General features: G+C 41.8%; 1 protein-coding gene across 2 annotated transcripts in view; it reads right to left on the bottom strand.

Moving 5' to 3' along the window:
* Plcb1 (phospholipase C beta 1) overlaps positions 1 to 17,886 on the bottom strand; it is a 701,628-nt gene that overhangs the window by 60,498 nt on the left and 623,244 nt on the right. The window contains exon 32 of one of the 2 annotated variants that reach the window (XM_060371731.1): positions 7,243 to 7,360. The exons of the other annotated variant lie outside the window; for it this stretch is intronic. Coding sequence (XP_060227714.1) covers positions 7,262 to 7,360 — 99 coding nt within the window. The 3' untranslated portion in view covers positions 7,243 to 7,261. The remainder of the gene's footprint in view (positions 1 to 7,242; positions 7,361 to 17,886) is intronic. 2 annotated transcript variants of the gene reach the window in all.

The raw sequence follows: 17,886 nt of genomic DNA on the forward strand, positions 1-17,886 counted from the left end.
AATGAACTCTTCCAAAGGTAAGCTCATTTTTCAAAGTCTGAACAACTCCTTCCTTGCTAGAAGATGATGTAGAAGGGTGAGATTGGAGATAATGCTTCCCACAAGGAAGTCACATGTCATCCCCAAACTGCTTCTTCACCCAGTATCTATTCAGCTTCACTTATTGCTACTTAAGACTTCTAGGAGGAGTGAAAAAACACACTCTGTGAAATGAACCGGGAAAGTGTTGGCTTGGAGTCAGCTGCCAGCAGGTTGAGACTTAGCAGTGGGAGGATTGTTAATGTGACAGAGGAGGCAATTTTCAGACACATTGCTGACTGGGTTACAGAACTGTTGTCAAGACTGGACTTAGGTTTTAGGAGACTCTTGTTTTCCCCAAAATAGTACCTTCTGGTTACCTGGAAGATGATTGTTTAAATAGATACTATAATGGTTCCCTTCTGTGGGAAAGGTAATTCAATTCAACAGGAAATCTTGTTTTGTTTATAATGAATGGGTGGTGCTATGGTTTGAATATGATTTGTCCCCTGTGAAACCCATGCTGAGATCTAATCTCTGTTATGAGATATTAAGAAGTAGAATAAGGTGAGACATTTTATAGGAGATTAGGATTCTGCCCTAATGAATGGCTTAATGCACTGGATTAAAGATCATCTTAAGAAAACAATACAGGGTTGCTATAAAAGCTTATTCCTTGTCTTTCACCATGTGGTGCCCTTTGCTACCTTGGAACTCTGCCAGCAATAAAAGCATCATCAGATGTAGCCTCTGGACCTCAGATAGAAGCATGGGATGCAGCGAGCCTCTTAACAACTCTTGAGCTGGTATAGTGTGTTATAAAAAAGAGAAGTAGATTGCAAGAAGGAATAATGAGCTTTCTATAGTGGCAAGCTCCAACAGGAGCTCTGTATAAATCCTAGGGAAACCCTGTGCCAGAAAGCCACAGAGTTCGAACAAATGATGTGCTGGCATGTATTTAACAAGGGGCTGTTCTAGAAAGAAGAAATACCCTATTCATAGAGTTTGATATTTCACCATGATATAAATACTTGTATTATGTCCAATTTTAAACAATCAAATAGATGACTTTGAACAAGGGTTAGGAAAAATAATGTTAAAGCCAGCATACAGATTCTACAAATCTAAGAGTATAGAAAGATAATGCTGAAAACTATTAAATAATCAGTAACTGGTGACTTTGGGGTATTGGTATCTTATCTCTTAATAGTATTTATTTCTAAATTTATGCAATGAAAATTTAACAATAGCCATATTTAACAAGCAATACAAAAAATCCCTGGAAAAAAATGAAAATGGACGGCAGTAGGCCGTGGTTTGTCCTCAAAGAATAAAATGAAATTAGGGTTCACTTAATAATACTTGATGCGTGTGAGGCGAGCGTGATAACCACTACACTATGGAAACGACACAGAGGAAGACAATGCAGCCACTCCTGACAAGACCTGATAGACTAGGACCAGAAGGAAGGAAAAGAAACTCTCCCCTACCAGTGGACTGGGGGAGGGGAGTGTGTGGAGAAGGGGAAGGAAGGGAGGGGTTGGGAGGGGAGGCGGGGGGGAACTAGAGGGGGGATACAAAGTAAATAAAGTATAATTAAAAAAATATTACTATGCATCTAAAAACTGACAGGGTAATAGTATAGCCAAGACTCATCTCAACTTTGAAATAGTGTTTTTTCTAGTTTGGAAGGGAAGAAAGAAATGAGGGAAAAGTGATCCAGTAGGTTTCAAAGACGGATGCATTTCAGCAGCATCAATTCTTAGTTGCTTTATAGAATATCGAATAAAAATGCAGTAGAATAAAAAAAAAGAAAAAAATAATACTTAATGCACCTGATGCGTGGGAAGTGAGCATGTTGGTTTAAGTATTTTTACACTCGTTGGTGTTCTAGAATGTTGTTTATGGATACACGACTCAAAAACATGAATAAAGATATCAGAAGATACAGAAGTAACTGTCTTCTATAAACCGTGTGACCTGCATATGAACACTACATTTCCTTTTCTGTGAAAAGCAAATCACTGCGAAGGTATTTGCTTATTGAGTGATGTGTGACAGCATCTGAATTGTGTCATCTTGAATACTGAAGCCCTGATTTCCAGTATTGGGACGGTATTTGGGATGGCGAGAAACAGATCAAGGGGCCATGACCTATATTTGCTTCAACGCAAGGCCATGTAAAGACAATGGCCGGTCTCTTTCTGCGTGCCCGGAAGAGAAGCAGAAACCATCCCTACAGATGTCTTTATCTTATACTTACAGACCCCTCAACAAGGAGAAAGTATTTTTTTTTCTTTAAGCTCTAGTCTGTGATTTTTTTTTGTTACAGAATCCTAAGCTGATAGATACATAAACAATGAGATTGTACATAATTCTAGGACACTAATATAATGCTCGTATCTAGGGCTTTTCATAAAGCCCCATGCTAATGTATTATCTTCTGCCTCAAACTTTAGCTCATCCTCTGGGTCTCAGTTCAGACTTTGCCACCTGGGTGATGCCACCTACAGTTTTGGTTTTACCAAGTAAGTGCTTGTTCTCTTCCCCTGCTTTGGTTTGTTTGTTGTTTGGGCTTGTCTTGAACTTGTGGTGATCTTCTGCCTCAGCTTTCTAAGTGCTGGGATTACAGGGCTTACCACTATGCTTAGTTTACAAACAACTTTTTATAATGAGAATCTTAGTGCGTATTGCCAGGGTAAACCCTGTGTAGGCAGGTGGCCCGGACGCTGGAAATTAAGCGTGTACCTTTTAGCTCAAAAACGGCACCGATGATTTAGTTATTAAAGTCCTCCATCCCTGTAGAAAGTCCTATGGGAGGCTGCACTCATCCACTGCATTGAGGCAGCCAGGCATCTTTCTAATTTCCCAGTTCAAAGTTCAACGCCTGTTATGTAATAGGCATCTTTTAGTTGAATTAAGGAAGGTGAACAATGGACAGACATTGCTCACCCAACTGCAGCTTTGTGAAGGAATCATAGTTCCCACAAGCCACAGAACTAAGCACAGATACCTGAACTTTTATATTATCAATGAGGACAAAACAAAACAAACAAAACAAAACCAACCCCCCGCAAACCCACTATTTTCATTTTCTCTAGGATGAGAACACCAATAGATATTACTTAGATATAATTATAGGCTCTATCTCTCAGTGGCTAGTTTAGAAGAACACTATCGATTCTAATTTATTTTTCTAGGCCATTGAGGCTCTACTGCTCTATCAGTGACCCTATGGACTCATTAAATCTTTCAGCATGATATTTATGCAGCTGCTTAATGAGTCCTCCAACACCTTCAACTCTCTGAATCTCATGCCTATTATTTTAGAGGTAAATGCCTGACTTTAATTAATCATATCCTTCATGGACTCAAAGGAGATCATAAAAAGGTTACAGAAGTTTCTGATGGTGAAAGGATTCTTTGTTTCTGTTTTTAAAGATCTTCTTCTCAGAGAAAGCCCCCCCCCATTTTTAATTCTTAAATCCTTCTAAATGTAGCTTAAAGCAGTTACATTGCCAAAAAGAACAGGGTGAGTGGTCATACACTCCAGAGAGGCCCCTTCCTGCTGAGTGAGTAACACTTAAATACAATCTAGGAGCTGGTTCTCGTTCAAGGTAGTCTTTAGATTTTATAGTATCCTCTGGGGTAAACTATGACAGAATAAATGTAACTTCAAGGGATATATGAAAGCCAATTGCTTAACAAGTAAAACTAGGCACATTTCAAAGGCTACACACTATCTCTTCATACACACTAGCCCCTGCTACACACTAGCCCTTCATACACACTAGCCCCTGCTACACATGATTTCCAGTACACACCAGCCCCTTATACACACCAGCAACTTGTACACACTAGCTCTTATATACACTAGCTCCTAGTACATACTAACTAGCCCCTTTCTGGGATACTTCTGAAGAAAGCTTAATTAATAAGGACACCTATAGAGTGCTGGGGATTCAGCTGACTTTACCAAGGAGAGAGTAAGATGCCAAGGGAGCCAAATCCATTTAGTCTCTGGTTAAGTCAGCACCTACATGTATATTCTAAAAGGTGAGTGGAGGGGGAGGAGAGGGAGAGAGGGAGGGGAGATAGATGGTCACTAACCCTCAGTTTCCCCAAGAGTGCAACACTGAGCACAAGAAGACAGTACAAGTGATGTGGTCTGCAGGTCTTGATAACAGTGCATGCTAGATAAATGCTATTTTGAAATTATTTCATTAATACCTTCTTACTGCTGGTAGCTGACTTTTAATAGTGTCAAAGCATGGAGGAGCTATGTTTTCTGTCCTTTGGTGTTCCCTGCTGGCAAAATCTAGAACACAGCAGACACATAATAAATACTTGTTATTAATATGTATTTTCTCAAGGTAATGTCTTCAGTATTTGGGGGAATGGGCCATTTTACAGATCCGCAATGTTTTCAAAGATTCCTTTTATTTTTTTATATTTAATTATGTTAATTATAATTATATGCAGGTACCCTTGGAGTCCAGAAGAAGATGTCAGATCCTTTGGAGCTAGAGTTCAAGGCAGTTGTGAGCTGCTTGACATCATGGGTGCTGGGAACTGAATTTAGGTCCCTTGCAAGAGCAGTAATCTTTCTTAACTGCTGAGCCATCTCTCCAACTCCCCTAGGCTTCTTAATAACCCTCATCTACACGAGAGGCAGGCACTTAAGAGTTTGTTCCACAGCAATGTCAATATTAAAAATAGAAGTTATAAGAATTCGTAGAAGTCTGGTCTATTGTTTTGCTTCACCTATTGATCTCCAGCTAATAACAAGGACTGCATGAAAGCATGCAGTCACAATTTAAAAAAAAATATAAACTTCAGCTACTGCATACAAGCACTCTTGGGACCCACCTTTTGCATATCACAAGTATAAGAGCTGTATATACTACTAGCTTTAATTATTTTTCTCATTTTCTATTGCTATGTATAAATAGAAGTTGTTTAGTGAAAAATAAGACACATTCTGGGAAAATTAAAATTGGAGCAAAAATTGACTTTCTATATAATGTTACATAATAATGGTTTGTATTTTTTTAAACCATACCATAGTATAATTAGTTTTTTTCTGGTTTAGCAATGAAACCTTTTTCATAAAAAGTGTGAGGTTGGTTTATTTTTACATTACCCTTTGTCTCTGAGCAGCTAAAGGGAGCACACTAACAACGTGATTAAAGATGTTTTTTGGAAGTGTAGGTACTGTGGGGATATTCTTTTAACAGATAAATCATTTTGGCTTTTTGTTTATTTGGTTGGTTGTGTTGTTGCTGTGTGCCAGGCAGAAAGGTCAGCTGTTATTCTGAAGGGGACGAAGTTGTAACTGGGCCACCAGAAGCCCAGTGGAGTACTGGGACAAAACACAACATGCAGAGTCAATGAATTTGTTTTTGAAATAACCCAAGTCCTGTACTCTTAGGCTCACTGTCATTTGTAACTTTTGAGAGAAGCTAGAATTCTACTCATCACATAAATGCCACACAGTGGCTCTCAAAGTAAAGCCAGCAAAATGGCTCAGCTGGTAAAGACACTGGTTGCCAAGGTAGACCCACAGGGTGGACCGAGAGAGCCAACTCCTGCAAGCTGTCCTCTGGGCACGACACATGCGCTCTGGTACCTCCCCTTCCAAAAAGAAGAAAACCACCCAATCAGCAACAAACCAACAGGAAAGAAGCCTTAAATTCAGATCCAAATGAGGGGCAGGTTTCTAAGCTCCCCTAGGGCTGCCTGTAGAAGGTGGGAAACCATGTAAGCCAGACATCCTCCTCCCCAAGAGCGAGCTCTATCACACGGCCACACAGGCACAGTCACTGATGACGGGGTGCTGTTGGAAGGCTCTCAGAGTCTGTAACTTGGCTCTCAAATATTCTGTTTCTCTGTCTCTCTCCCCCTCTCACTTACCAAGAGAAAATAGTGATATCAAATGGCTAAGCTTGTGATTAGACAAAAACAAAATTCAAGTACAGAAGAAGATTACAGCTTTTTGCATATGCTTAAGACAGGATGTAGGAATGTTCTAGAACTCTGGCAGTCACCTCATGGCCAAAGGAAATGCGTGTCAGCTGGTTAGAAAGAAGATTCTTCTACCCAGCTGGACCTCTTGGATCAGAATGTGTGCTTAACAGGATGCCAAGTAATTCACAGACCCCTCACCCCCACCCCTAAGATTTGTTCAACACTGAGCTGATGCATAGACTTACCTTTCTTCCTCAGCAAAAATTGTTTGCCGCCATTTTTATATGTTTTTCTATACTACACTGCATCACAGATCAACAAATATTTGAAGAAAAAAATGTTTCCAGTCTCACTGTATTTTTGTTACATCAGAGAAGAATCTTGTTATTAAAAAGATTAGTCTATTTTAGAATATACATTTTAAATCTTTCAATTCCTTCTCACAGCATCTTTATGGATTATAGTACAATATTTCTGTACAGGCACATGGATCAGGTCAAAGTGACTGGTGTATCTATCACTTCAAACATACACTGTGGAGTGTGTGTTGAGCACATTCAGAACCCTCTGTACTAACTACTGTGCTTTCAGATTCGTTTTAAGGAATGCAACAGATTGTTACAACACAATTGCAAGGAATGTCCTCTGCTCAAAGTTCACATCTGCAGCTTGCCTCAGTCTCCACCTGCTGCCTCAGCATCTCTTTTGCAGTGGTGTGATCTAGTGTTCCCGCTTCTACACAGTCAGGGCCGTGAGCTGCCCTCCTACCTCCAAATGCCACGAGATAATACAAGTCCCTCTGTTGAATTTTTAGAAGAAATGCTCTAGTGCAGTGTAGATGAGTTAAGATGATTCCCTGAGAGACTGCTCTTGGGTTTTAAATAAAACTATGGGACTGTGTGGGAAAAGGAGGTTATAGTGAGCGTCAATGGAAAATACATTTCCAAAGTGGGAAGAACAGATGAAGAGCAAGAAAAAAAAAAGTAAGATGAAAAGGGGAAGCCAATTTTGCAAATAGAAGAAATCGGAAGAGGAAGAACGAACGGGGAGTATATGTCTCTTGGAAAGAATGCAAAGATGAAGAAATCCATACCAGAGGGTACAGGAAAGGCCAACGAATGTATGCCAGTTGTGCTGGGGATTCCACAGGAAATAGAAGAGACCACGAAGGATGGAGGGAGGGAAGTCCACGCTGCCTGCACCGGAGCTGGCCACACACCACCCTTCTCTCGATAGGGCCCTCCCATCCAGTCCTACCTGGCTAGAAGGACGGTGCTCACCACCGGAGAGCTGGAGGGTTGGGGGGAGTAAGGTTGGGGGGAACAGAGGGATCCTCATGGCAACTTTCCGACAAGACTGAGGAAGAGCCTTCCCCCTGTGTGGAGAAAAAGGGAGGCTGTCATTTCTCTGTCAAGGAAATGGCTTTCTGAGTCACCTGGTGTTTCTAACTTAGGTCTGGGTGGTCCCTTGATGTGCCATCTGGAGTAGCGATGTAACACCCCCTCCTCCCTCAGCACCCGAAGGGTGCCATGGGACCCAGCCTACTAAATGACTTCTTGGCTTTTCCCCATCTTCTCCAGGGATTATTGCTGAATGTGATGACAAGTCTGTATCAAGAGTCTATATCAAGAGTCCCAAGAAAAGATGACATTGAGTGACAGCTTTTCACTGGGATGAGGTATTCCAGTGAGTCAAGTTATAATGCTCTACCTTTCATCCACAGAGAGAGAATGTTTTTAAATGCAGTTAATGTATCTCTCTACATAAATAAAAAAAATTCAGAAGTCTTTACTGGAATGCCCTTCAGCAGCATAAATGGGTAAGAGGAGCCGTGCCGAGATCACAATGGCCCCTGAGTAAAGTGGCAAATTTGTGAGCTGTCCTGTGTTAAACAACTGAAAATATTTACCGACTATGAAAGTGAGAACGTGACGGGCGTTGCTTGTGGGCATCTAGAGTGCTTGTGCATCATCAAACAAAGTAGAGAGAATAGACTAAGCTCTTGACCCCTCGCAGCTTACACCCGACTGGGGAAAGACAACTAGACACAGGAAAGAAGTCTATGGCGGAGGGAGAAGTGGTTAAGTGCAGTGACGCATAGGCAGTAAACTAGAAGGAAAAGGGCAGAAATAGAAGTCATTGGTGCTATACAAATTTCAGGGTTTTTTTTTTCTTAATCTTTATGTATTTGGGTGCTTGCATGGTCCTTGCATGGTATATATGCCTATCTACCATAGAGGCCAGAGAGGGTGCTGGGTTTCCTGGAACTGGAGTTGCAAATAGCTGTGAGACACAATGTGGTCGCTGGGATTTAAGCTGGGTCCTCTGGGAAGCCTTGAACCTTCTTAACAGTCTCTTCAGTGCTGGCAGGCGTAAATTTAAACAGATCATGCATGCAAAGTCTCCTCAAGACCACAGGACAGAATTGTTCAATAAACACTTGGGCTATGAAGAAACAATCTATACAGGAGACCACGATGGGATGGGCTAGTTTGTTGGGGCTCAGCAAAAAGGCCGATATGGTCTGAACAATAGTAGCTGTATGTGGAAAGCAAGAAGAGATGGATACACTCTGCAATGAAAGAGCTGGATCTTGTAAGCATTCATCACGAGAGAGACAGAGGCCATCAAAAGGCCTTGCACAGAGAAGCGACTTGATTTAAACGTTGACTCTTGTTGCCGAGCTGGAACTAGACAGGGAGTGGGTACACAACTGTAGGGAAAGACCATTTTAAGATCCACGTAGATGGTCATCCTGCCTTTTGGCCAAGGTGAAAAAACATATGTCTCAATACCTTATGCTACCTTTCAAATCCTAGGGTTTTCTGATTCCATCTAAAACAAAGAGTAGTAAGTGAAAATGCTGTTTGAAACTTTCACTTCGAAATTCCAGAACTTCCTTGTCAGAATAAGAGATTCAACTAATGATAGAATACAGAAGACTTGTGTCAACTGATTTTTAAATAATTTATGTAATTTTATTTTGTGTGCATTAGTGTGAAGGTGTCAGATCCCTTGGACTCAGCATTACAGACAGTTTTGCGCTGCCATGTGGGTGCTGGGAATCGAACCCAGGTCCTTTGGAAGAGGATACAGTGCCCTTAACCAATGAGCCATCTCTCCAGCCCTCTGCCAACTGATTTTTGATTATATAAAATGTATGGATGGGACCCTCATGGCTGACTGGCTATACCACTGTTCTTGAGGTATAACCCAAGAAATATAGACAGTAACACTCGGTGTTAGCCACCGTTTTCCTACGTTGAACAGAAGTTTCTGGAGTTCCCTCAGCACTGGACTTTTGAAAAGCCCCTTCTGTCAGTCCCCACACTTGATTTCCTGAGGACTTAAAGACTCTTGGATAAATGGTTAAAACATGTTTCCTGACTGAGTTTCACCATTTCCCCTTTAAAATGTCAAAAGCTTGGGTAAAATCAGGTAATAGTTTTCAGATATCAATTATACTTTCATATATTTTGTTTTAAAAGTGTTTAGAATGTGTGTATCCATACTTTTTAATTGTCCCATTTATCACAAAGGAGGGCTTGAAAATTAGAGCTATACTGAGAACTTAAAATCCAGTTAGTAGTAGAAAAATGCAGGCAAACCATGCATGCTGTCATAAACACAGGACAGGAAATGGGGAGAAGTTCCAAGGCTCCCATCCCTGAGAGTGAAGGCTTTTTTGTGTACAGCAGTGGAAGATGGAACACGGCTCAGTCAATTCTTGGTACTAAATTGGTGTTTACTGAGAAGACTCAGAATCATAACTCAAGACCATCTCCTTAGCATGCAGAGTATTCCCTTCAGAGTCTCTGCCTTCTACCCAGTATAACTGATTGCATCTTCCTGCATCAACTCACTTCTAGGAAGGGAAAATCCAGAAAAAGAGGTAGAAAGCGAGTTAACTGGGAAGAGAAAAGGAGGAAGAATCAGCTGCCTCCAAGGGATTCTATGTTACAACTTTGTTTAAACTTCAAACTCATCATCTTTTAGAAGTCAGCTAACAATAGTAATCTGTCACTCAGCCTAGGATAGACCAAGCTTGAGACCCCCACCTCACCACCCTTGACATAGTCATATAGCCTGGCACCAAGCTGCAGGTTAAACTTCCTTTCTCTTTGTAAGGACAAGCACCTGGAACTCCTCTTCATGCAAATGAAGCATTCCCAGCACCTCACCTCAAAAACCCCAACCTGCTCCCCAAGGTTTATATGGCTCTTGTTTCCTCACAATAAAGACAGAGGGTTCACTGAAAACTCTCCAGAGAAGGCTGTTTCTCTGACATTCACACCAGCCACGACCCTGACTAACCCACTCACTCCTTCCAGTCCGGTCAGGTGCACAGCATGCCTGGATACCCCTAGGGAAAAGCAGATGGGGGCGGCAGGGCTCTTTTGGTGACTTGTCTTCATGTCTTTATCTGCTTGCTCATCTTTCCTACTTCCTTCTGTATTAGACGGGGAAAATAGCTTTGTAAAACCACGTGGAGCTAAACTCCACGCTGCAGGGGACAATTCCCTGTCATCACATGCTTGACAGCCTGTGTGTCTTTGTTGAAACCAGACTAACTCAAGCATTAACAATTCCAGCTCTGCTATGAGGAGCCTTTCTGTCGCTCCCATTGGCTATTTGAGTTATTTGGACTGTCTCTCCCAAAGAAAACAGACACAATTTGGATTGGATTTTAAAACTATCTTCTTTAGAAACCACTAATTCTTAAGGAATATCCAGGCCCAACGGAAGGGAACAATGCAACCAAGCAACAGAAGCCCAAATCAATCATTGCCCTGGTGGGTTCTTACTCAGACTGGAGCATCTGAATTCCTTGCTGGTGCTTTGAGAGGTGAAGAACCTGTACCCCAAACACAAGGCCTCTCCAGAGCCAGGGAACCTACATGGAAGCTTCCAAGCAGCAACCCGCAGCTTCCAGATTTGACACTGATTTGACAGCAGGGCAAATAGAACTTACAGAAATGATGGAAAACACACAGCTTAAGATTTAAAGCTGAGTGGATGAGTAGAATGGACTCAGTAGAATGGACTAGAAAGATAGTCAGAAAAAAAAACTGTCCCAGGAAAACTGAAGTTGGGGGAGCACCCCTTTTATGAGGAAAAGTGAAAGAGAGAAAAAAGAAAGAGGGTGGGAGGGTAGGAACAAGAGGAGAGGAGGGAGGAGACTATGATCAGGATGTAAAGTGAATAAATAAATTAATTTAATTTAAAATAGATAAAAGATGGAGTAAGAGTCTATTTTTCATAGCCATGAGAGCAGACACATACACATATACAACAAGTGAAGAAGACATGTGCACACACAGCTACATACATGTGTACAGAACACAATCCTAAAAGTGAGGGAAAACATTAGGCAGAAAGCCACTGTTTGGGAACATGATAACTGAGGGTCTGACAGGACAGATAAAGTTATCTGTCTTGCCGTTTCAAACGCAGAGACACATTAGAGAGTTATCTGTCTGGCCATTTCTTTTTAAAAACTTTTTATTTTATTTATTTTTTTACATTTTATTCATTATATATCCCTATTGAAGCCCCTTCCCTAAACTCCTCCAGGCCTACCCTCCCCCCCATTTCCTTCCTCTAGTCCACTGAAAGGGGAGATTTCCTCCCCTGCCATCTATCTATAGCTTGTCAAGGTCATGAGGATTGCCTGGATCCTCTTCCTCTGTGGCCTGGTAAGGACATGGAGGAAACAGGAGCCCCATAAGGAGACCAACAAAGCTAAAAAATCTGAGCCCAAGTGGTCCTGCAGAGACTGATGCACCAACCTCTCTGGCCATTTCAAACGCAGAGATACATTATAGTATTATCTGTGTGGTTTATTCAAATACACAGACACATTTTAGATTTATCTGTCTGGCATTTCGAAGACACAGACGGCATTATAGAGTTAACGGTCTGGCTATTTCAAACACACAGATACATAAGAGAGTTATCTTTCTAGCCATTTCAAACATACAGATACATAACAGAGTTATCTTTCTGGCCATTTCAATTACACAGATACATTAAGGTTACCTGTCTGACCACTTCAAACATACATATACATTAGTTATCTGTCTGTCCATTTCAAACACACCAGATACATTATAGAGTTATCTAGAGAAACACAGAAACAGGGTATAGAATACCAGGGAACAAGGGCTGTCTCTGACATGAACTCAGTGGCTGGCTCTTTGATCACCTCCCCCTGGGGCGGGGCAGCTTTGCCAGGCCACAGAGGAAGATGATGCAGTCAGGGCTGATGAGACCTGATAGGCTAGGGCCAGAGGGAAGGGGAGGAGGACCTCCCCTATCAGTGGACTGGGGGAGGGGTATGGAAGGAGAAGAGGGAGGGAGGGTGGGATTGGAAGGGGGCTACAGCTGGGATACAAAGTGAATACATTGTAATAAATAAAAAAATAAATTAAAAAATACCCCCCCCCCAAAAAAATAACCCACCCCACAACACTATGTATGTGGCCAAAAGGAAAAAAATATACTCTCTGTCTAAAGAACTACTAACTCTTAACTACATCAACAGATACAGGAAGGCAGCAGAATTTTATCCCCAGTGAGCTACCAAAAAGTAACTGTCAATACAAAATTTTACACCCAGGGAAAATACCACTATAGAAGAAAGGCAGTGTAGATTCTTGTTCACATTTTATTTATTTATCTATTTGTTTTTCCATATTTAAAATTATATTATTATTATTACTATTATTATTTATTACAATTTATTCACTCTGTAGCCCTCTTCCTTATCTTTTCCTGGTCCCCCCATACCCCTCCTGTAGTGCACTGAGGAGAGGTTTTCCTCCCCTACTATCTGACCCTACCCTCTCAGGTCTCCTCAGGACTGTCCAGATCCTCTTTCTCTGTGGTCTAATAAGGGGGAGGATCACCACCAGGGGGAGGTGATCAAAGAGCAGGCCGTGCCAGAGACAGCTCCTACTCCATTTACTAGGGAACCCACATGGAGACTGAGCTGCCCATGGGCTACAACTGAGCAGGGGGTCTAGGTCCTCTCCATGTATGGTTCTTGGTTGACTCATCAGGCTCTGCAGGCCCTTGTGTCCACATTTTAAAATAAAGAATGTTCGGAAAAGAAGGCTTAGGCATGTAGCTAAACCTGAATGAACACTGACAGCAAGCATACACTAGTCTCATGCCTTGTGAGTTTAAAAGTCTTTGTGATCATCTCATGCCATTACCTTTTTCAGTGTCATCCAACAGGGGGCACAGTAGAAAATCAGAGTCCTCGGGAGAGACTTTGTTCTCACTGAAGTTCTCATGCACTGGGAACCGGTGGGTGGAGAACATGTTTTGATAGCTTTGCTGTGTTTTAGAGTTTTGCCAGAGACTTTGAGGCTTTTTTTTTTTTTTAAATTAAAACTTATTCTAATTTTAAAAAGTCTTTCTAATCACAATAGTTTTCAAAAATAAGTTGAGATTGGACAAGGGGAACCAAAAATGGTCTCAAACATCCTGGTATCTTCCTGAAGAAAAGTAAACATGTCTCAGTTTTATATTCAAGAAAATAAAAAATAACCATATTTGTTTTCTAAAAAGAATTCTTTGCATAGATAAAAATGAAAACCAATCTCATACAGAAAGATAAAACCAAACTACTGTGTGAGTTCACTTGACGCTGAGTGAGGCATAGCCCAAAGGCTGCTGGCTCCCATGGCAGTTTGGGTTCTCCCACAAAGAATTATCAGTGACACCGGCAGGGAAAATTCATTCTGTCCACTGAATAGCAAAGATTAGAGGAGATGCAAACGATGAGGAGAAAGGTCTGACTTGAGATCCTCAGGTTAAGCCTTTCCCTGAGTACAGCAGGGCAAAGGTCAGCTGCCTCCAGGTTACATCTCAAAGAGCTGCAGAGCTTCCTAGCAAGGTTAACTTCACACCAGAGCTGAGTCACTCACCCTGCCACAGAGATGTCAGAGGAAAAATAGAGAAAAATCCTAGTTGAGAAGAGAGAGATGGAGAGAAACAGAGACAGAGAGAGACAGACAGAAACAGGGAGAGAGACAGACAGACAGAAAGAGACACAGACTGACAAAGACAGAGATAGGGACACAGAGATACAGACAGACAGAGGCAGAGACAGAGAGATAAAGACAGGGACACAGAGACATAGCTAAACAGAGACAGAAACAGACAGAGACAGTAGCTACATGATGAAATGCCTTAAGGCTTCCTGAAATTCTCTCTTGATGATGAGCTAAATTAAAAAAGAAAACCTATGGCCTAAGAAACACCAAAGACAAATTAGGTGTCAGAGAAAAAAAAATAAATTACAAATTTATTGACTGTTTTTTGAGATCAGGCAAAGTTCATTAAAAAGTCCTGTCAAAAGATGATTTCTTTTTAGAGCCAGCTGCGGCACAGTGATCAATATTCATTGGGATATTTGCAACAGATTGAGGGCAACATGCTAAAATAATCATCTTTCAAATGGTCAAGAATGAGTCCTCTGTATCACCGTAACGTGTAGTTGTTCAAGCCCACACAGGCAGTGGCTGCTCAGGATTGGCAGCTGAAGTTTTGAGTCACTTCCAATGTGTTTTGTATACACTAATTCTTTCTTATTGGCTTGGCAAATTCAGGTATAGAAATCCCGAGGAAGCCAATTAGGTCCCAGAGTTGGAAATTGGGACAGTTCTTGCAAGTATCTTCAGGATTCTGTGGTTGAATTTTGCAAGAATATGTATCTTAGACATACATTTAAGGGCTCAGTGAAGCTCTTTGGAACTGAGAATTCTGTTGCAAAGGAACTGAACATCACTTTTATGAATGCCTATTGTTTGTAGCCTAATAAGCCTCGGTGGGACTTGCAGACAGCAATGGACAACTTGATCTTATGTTAAATGGAGGGTCAAAATATTTATTTGCTGTAGAAATTGCCCTTAAGGATCACCTTTCTGTCTTTGCAATGCTCTCTAAAGTTACGTGCTAAAGGAACATACCATGCTCATTCAGAATGGGGATAAAACCGAACTCTACCTATCAAAAGCCACCTGCCTCGATGTGGGGCAGTCTAAACTAAGCTTTCACACTGAGGCCATCATCTGCTCCCCACGGGGGGGGGGGAGAGGGTAGTCGGGGGCATCAGGAGCCTGAGTTCACTTTGCTTGAGCACTTCACGGCTGCTTGCTCCCTGCTGGACCAGTGAAATGTTTTGCCACCGAAGTACTGTTGGCTTACACCAATTGGCTGTTTGAATTTCTTGTGTTAAAATTTTAAATCTCCTTTTACTTTTAAAACAAGATTTTGTTTATTAACAAGGAAGAAAGTTATACAGATAAGTTGAAAATTCAGAACACCTCAAAATAGTAAGTAGATAAGGATAAAAGAACGCTGTAAAAAGAGCATTCTCCACATCTGGGCCATGAGTGTGGACACCAGCATGTGACTCTTGTATGTGGACGAAGTGGAGAGTGAATCATCATATCCAGGAATATGTTGAAAGGCACTAAAGACAGGAGAAATGGGATCTAGTGATATTTTTGCTATAAGCAGATAACTACACACTACCAGGTTCTACTGAGAATTTTTTCCTGGCCCTTTTTTGAGAAGGACTGCTGTTTTCCAGAAGAAAAAAGGAAAGTTTGGGCATGTTTTCATATGAAGGTTGCCAGCTACATAGTCAAGTCCAGTTCTTTGTCAAGAACTCAGACTGTTCATAAATTTCAAGATGTCATGAAATCATTCTGCCTTGCCATCATTCTTGCTGAATGGAATTGACTTGGTGAACCTATTTTATAGCTACTATTGATTACTTCTCTTTCCTTGAGTTTTTCCTCTGTTCTGTTGCTGCTCTTATTAATTTTGTTCATAGCTGGGTCAAGCTCCAAAGGCAGCACTATTCTGGTCCGCATCCCACAGTCATAGGCATGCTGAGGTCTGCTCAGCATCCCGCCTTTCCTACCTCACACATGCTGTTTTGTGCTTCAATGTGCTTCATCGCACCCCACACCTGACCTTGCCGTTTCCCTCCACTGCTAACTGCTCCAAGTCTGAAGTGTCCCCCCCGGGGGGGGGGCAGTGAATACGGCGCATGTGCTGTAAGGAGGCCCAGCTGGGCTGGGCAAGGTACCTTACAAACCTTGAGGAGGCCACTGTGATAGTAAGACAGTGTAGGCTGCATAACAACGCTGTCTCACTTTTTCTTTTTTTAAGTGCATCTAGTGGAAAGAAATGGTCTCAGTGGGAATTTGACCTTGAAGAAAACATTAGGACTCTGGTCTCTTTCCTCTGTTTCTGATTTTTGGCTGCCAAGCATGAACATAATTCCTCTACCATGTGCTATCTCTGTGACCTGGTGTGCTGTGATAGGCCCAATGCAATAGGGTCGGAAAACAAGGGACTAAAACCTCTGAGCTTGTGAACTAAAATAAGCCTTTTTTCCTTTTAAGGTGATTATTTCAGGTATGTGTCACAGTGTCAGAAGGCTAACACACTCATCCTTTTGTTATCATAGTCTTCCAGTTGCTGCGTCTCTTGATTTATTTTTGTTGTTGGAGACAGTCTTATATGAATAGCTTCAAACCTGATATGTAGCCAAGGATGACGTATAAAAGTCCCGAGCCTCCTGCTTCCTCCTGCCAAGTGTTGGGATTATAGATGTGAGCTACCATGGCTGACTTCACATGTGATTTTTCATTTTATTATCAAAGTAATGGCTCTAAAACCATGTTCTTAAGCTCCAAAGAACACCCTTCAATAAATGATTTAGCCTGACAGGAAACCAATAGTTTTCAAGGGCTACCTTCAAATCTGCTTACAGCAAGATGGCCACAGGCACAGCGTCATAGATAAAAGAGCAAATTTATTGTGGTACTTCTTTACACTAAGAACTAAAGACAAGAGAACGACTAACAATTCCTAGGAACACTTTACATCCTTTCTAAGGAGCCAAGAAAAAAGAAACAAAAGCTGCTAAATACATCATTATAGTACAAACTACTCAACACTTCCAATTACTATTTATTCACTATTTGATGAGAAAGCATAATTTTTTTTTTTTTTAGGTTTCAGTGACCATAGAACCAAGAAGCTGCACTCCTTCCACCTCTGTGAATGAGTCTGAGCCACTTTAAGCCAGTCATGAATATTATGTTCTCTTTCTGGTGATGTGTTTAAGACCTGCAATGTGGCTCCGTTATCACAGGAGAAATCTATTTTGTGGGGGCTGGGCACTAAAGTAGCCCCCCAACTTTAGGACTGACCTTCCATCCCTAGACAGGTCAGCTATCCCTGGAAACAGCTGCCTGCCCAGCACTGGCTGCCCACGTGCTGTGGCATGAGTGAGACCCGCCGCCCCTGGATTGTCTGAACATCTGATCTCCAGCTGCTAACACTGGTTAGCAGATCGCGGGATTTTCAGGCCACGCAGCCTTGCTGGTGGAGGTGAATCACTGGGGGTGACTTCTGAGGGCCTGGAGCCTCAGTAATAATGTCACTTATTAAGCGGTCACCATTTAAGGCAACCCTTTATTCAGAAACGTGGCTTCGCTGTCACTCCTAGACGAGCCATGAGCTCCCAGTCTCCCTGACTCCATCCCCGAGTTAACGGGATCATATGTGCACGCGAGCATGTCCAGTCAGCACACGCCTGTTGTCTGTGAACTGTGCTCCGGCAGGTAAACTGCCACAAGGTACTGGTTATTTTAATGTTTGGTTGTGTGCAGCAAAGAAGTTTCAAGGTGCTCCAATAGCCACTTACTCAATTTGATCTTAATCATGATGACATTTAGAATAGTCACATATGTGGCCATATATGTTCACACTCTCAGGACTGGGGAAGCTGAAGGTGAAGGAACCTGAGTTTACACACACACACACACACTGAGGGCTAGGAAGATAGCTCAGTTAGTAAAGTGCTTGCCT

This window comes from Meriones unguiculatus, chromosome 18, assembly GCF_030254825.1.
Source record: "Meriones unguiculatus strain TT.TT164.6M chromosome 18, Bangor_MerUng_6.1, whole genome shotgun sequence".
NCBI classification, from domain to species: domain Eukaryota; kingdom Metazoa; phylum Chordata; class Mammalia; order Rodentia; family Muridae; genus Meriones; species Meriones unguiculatus.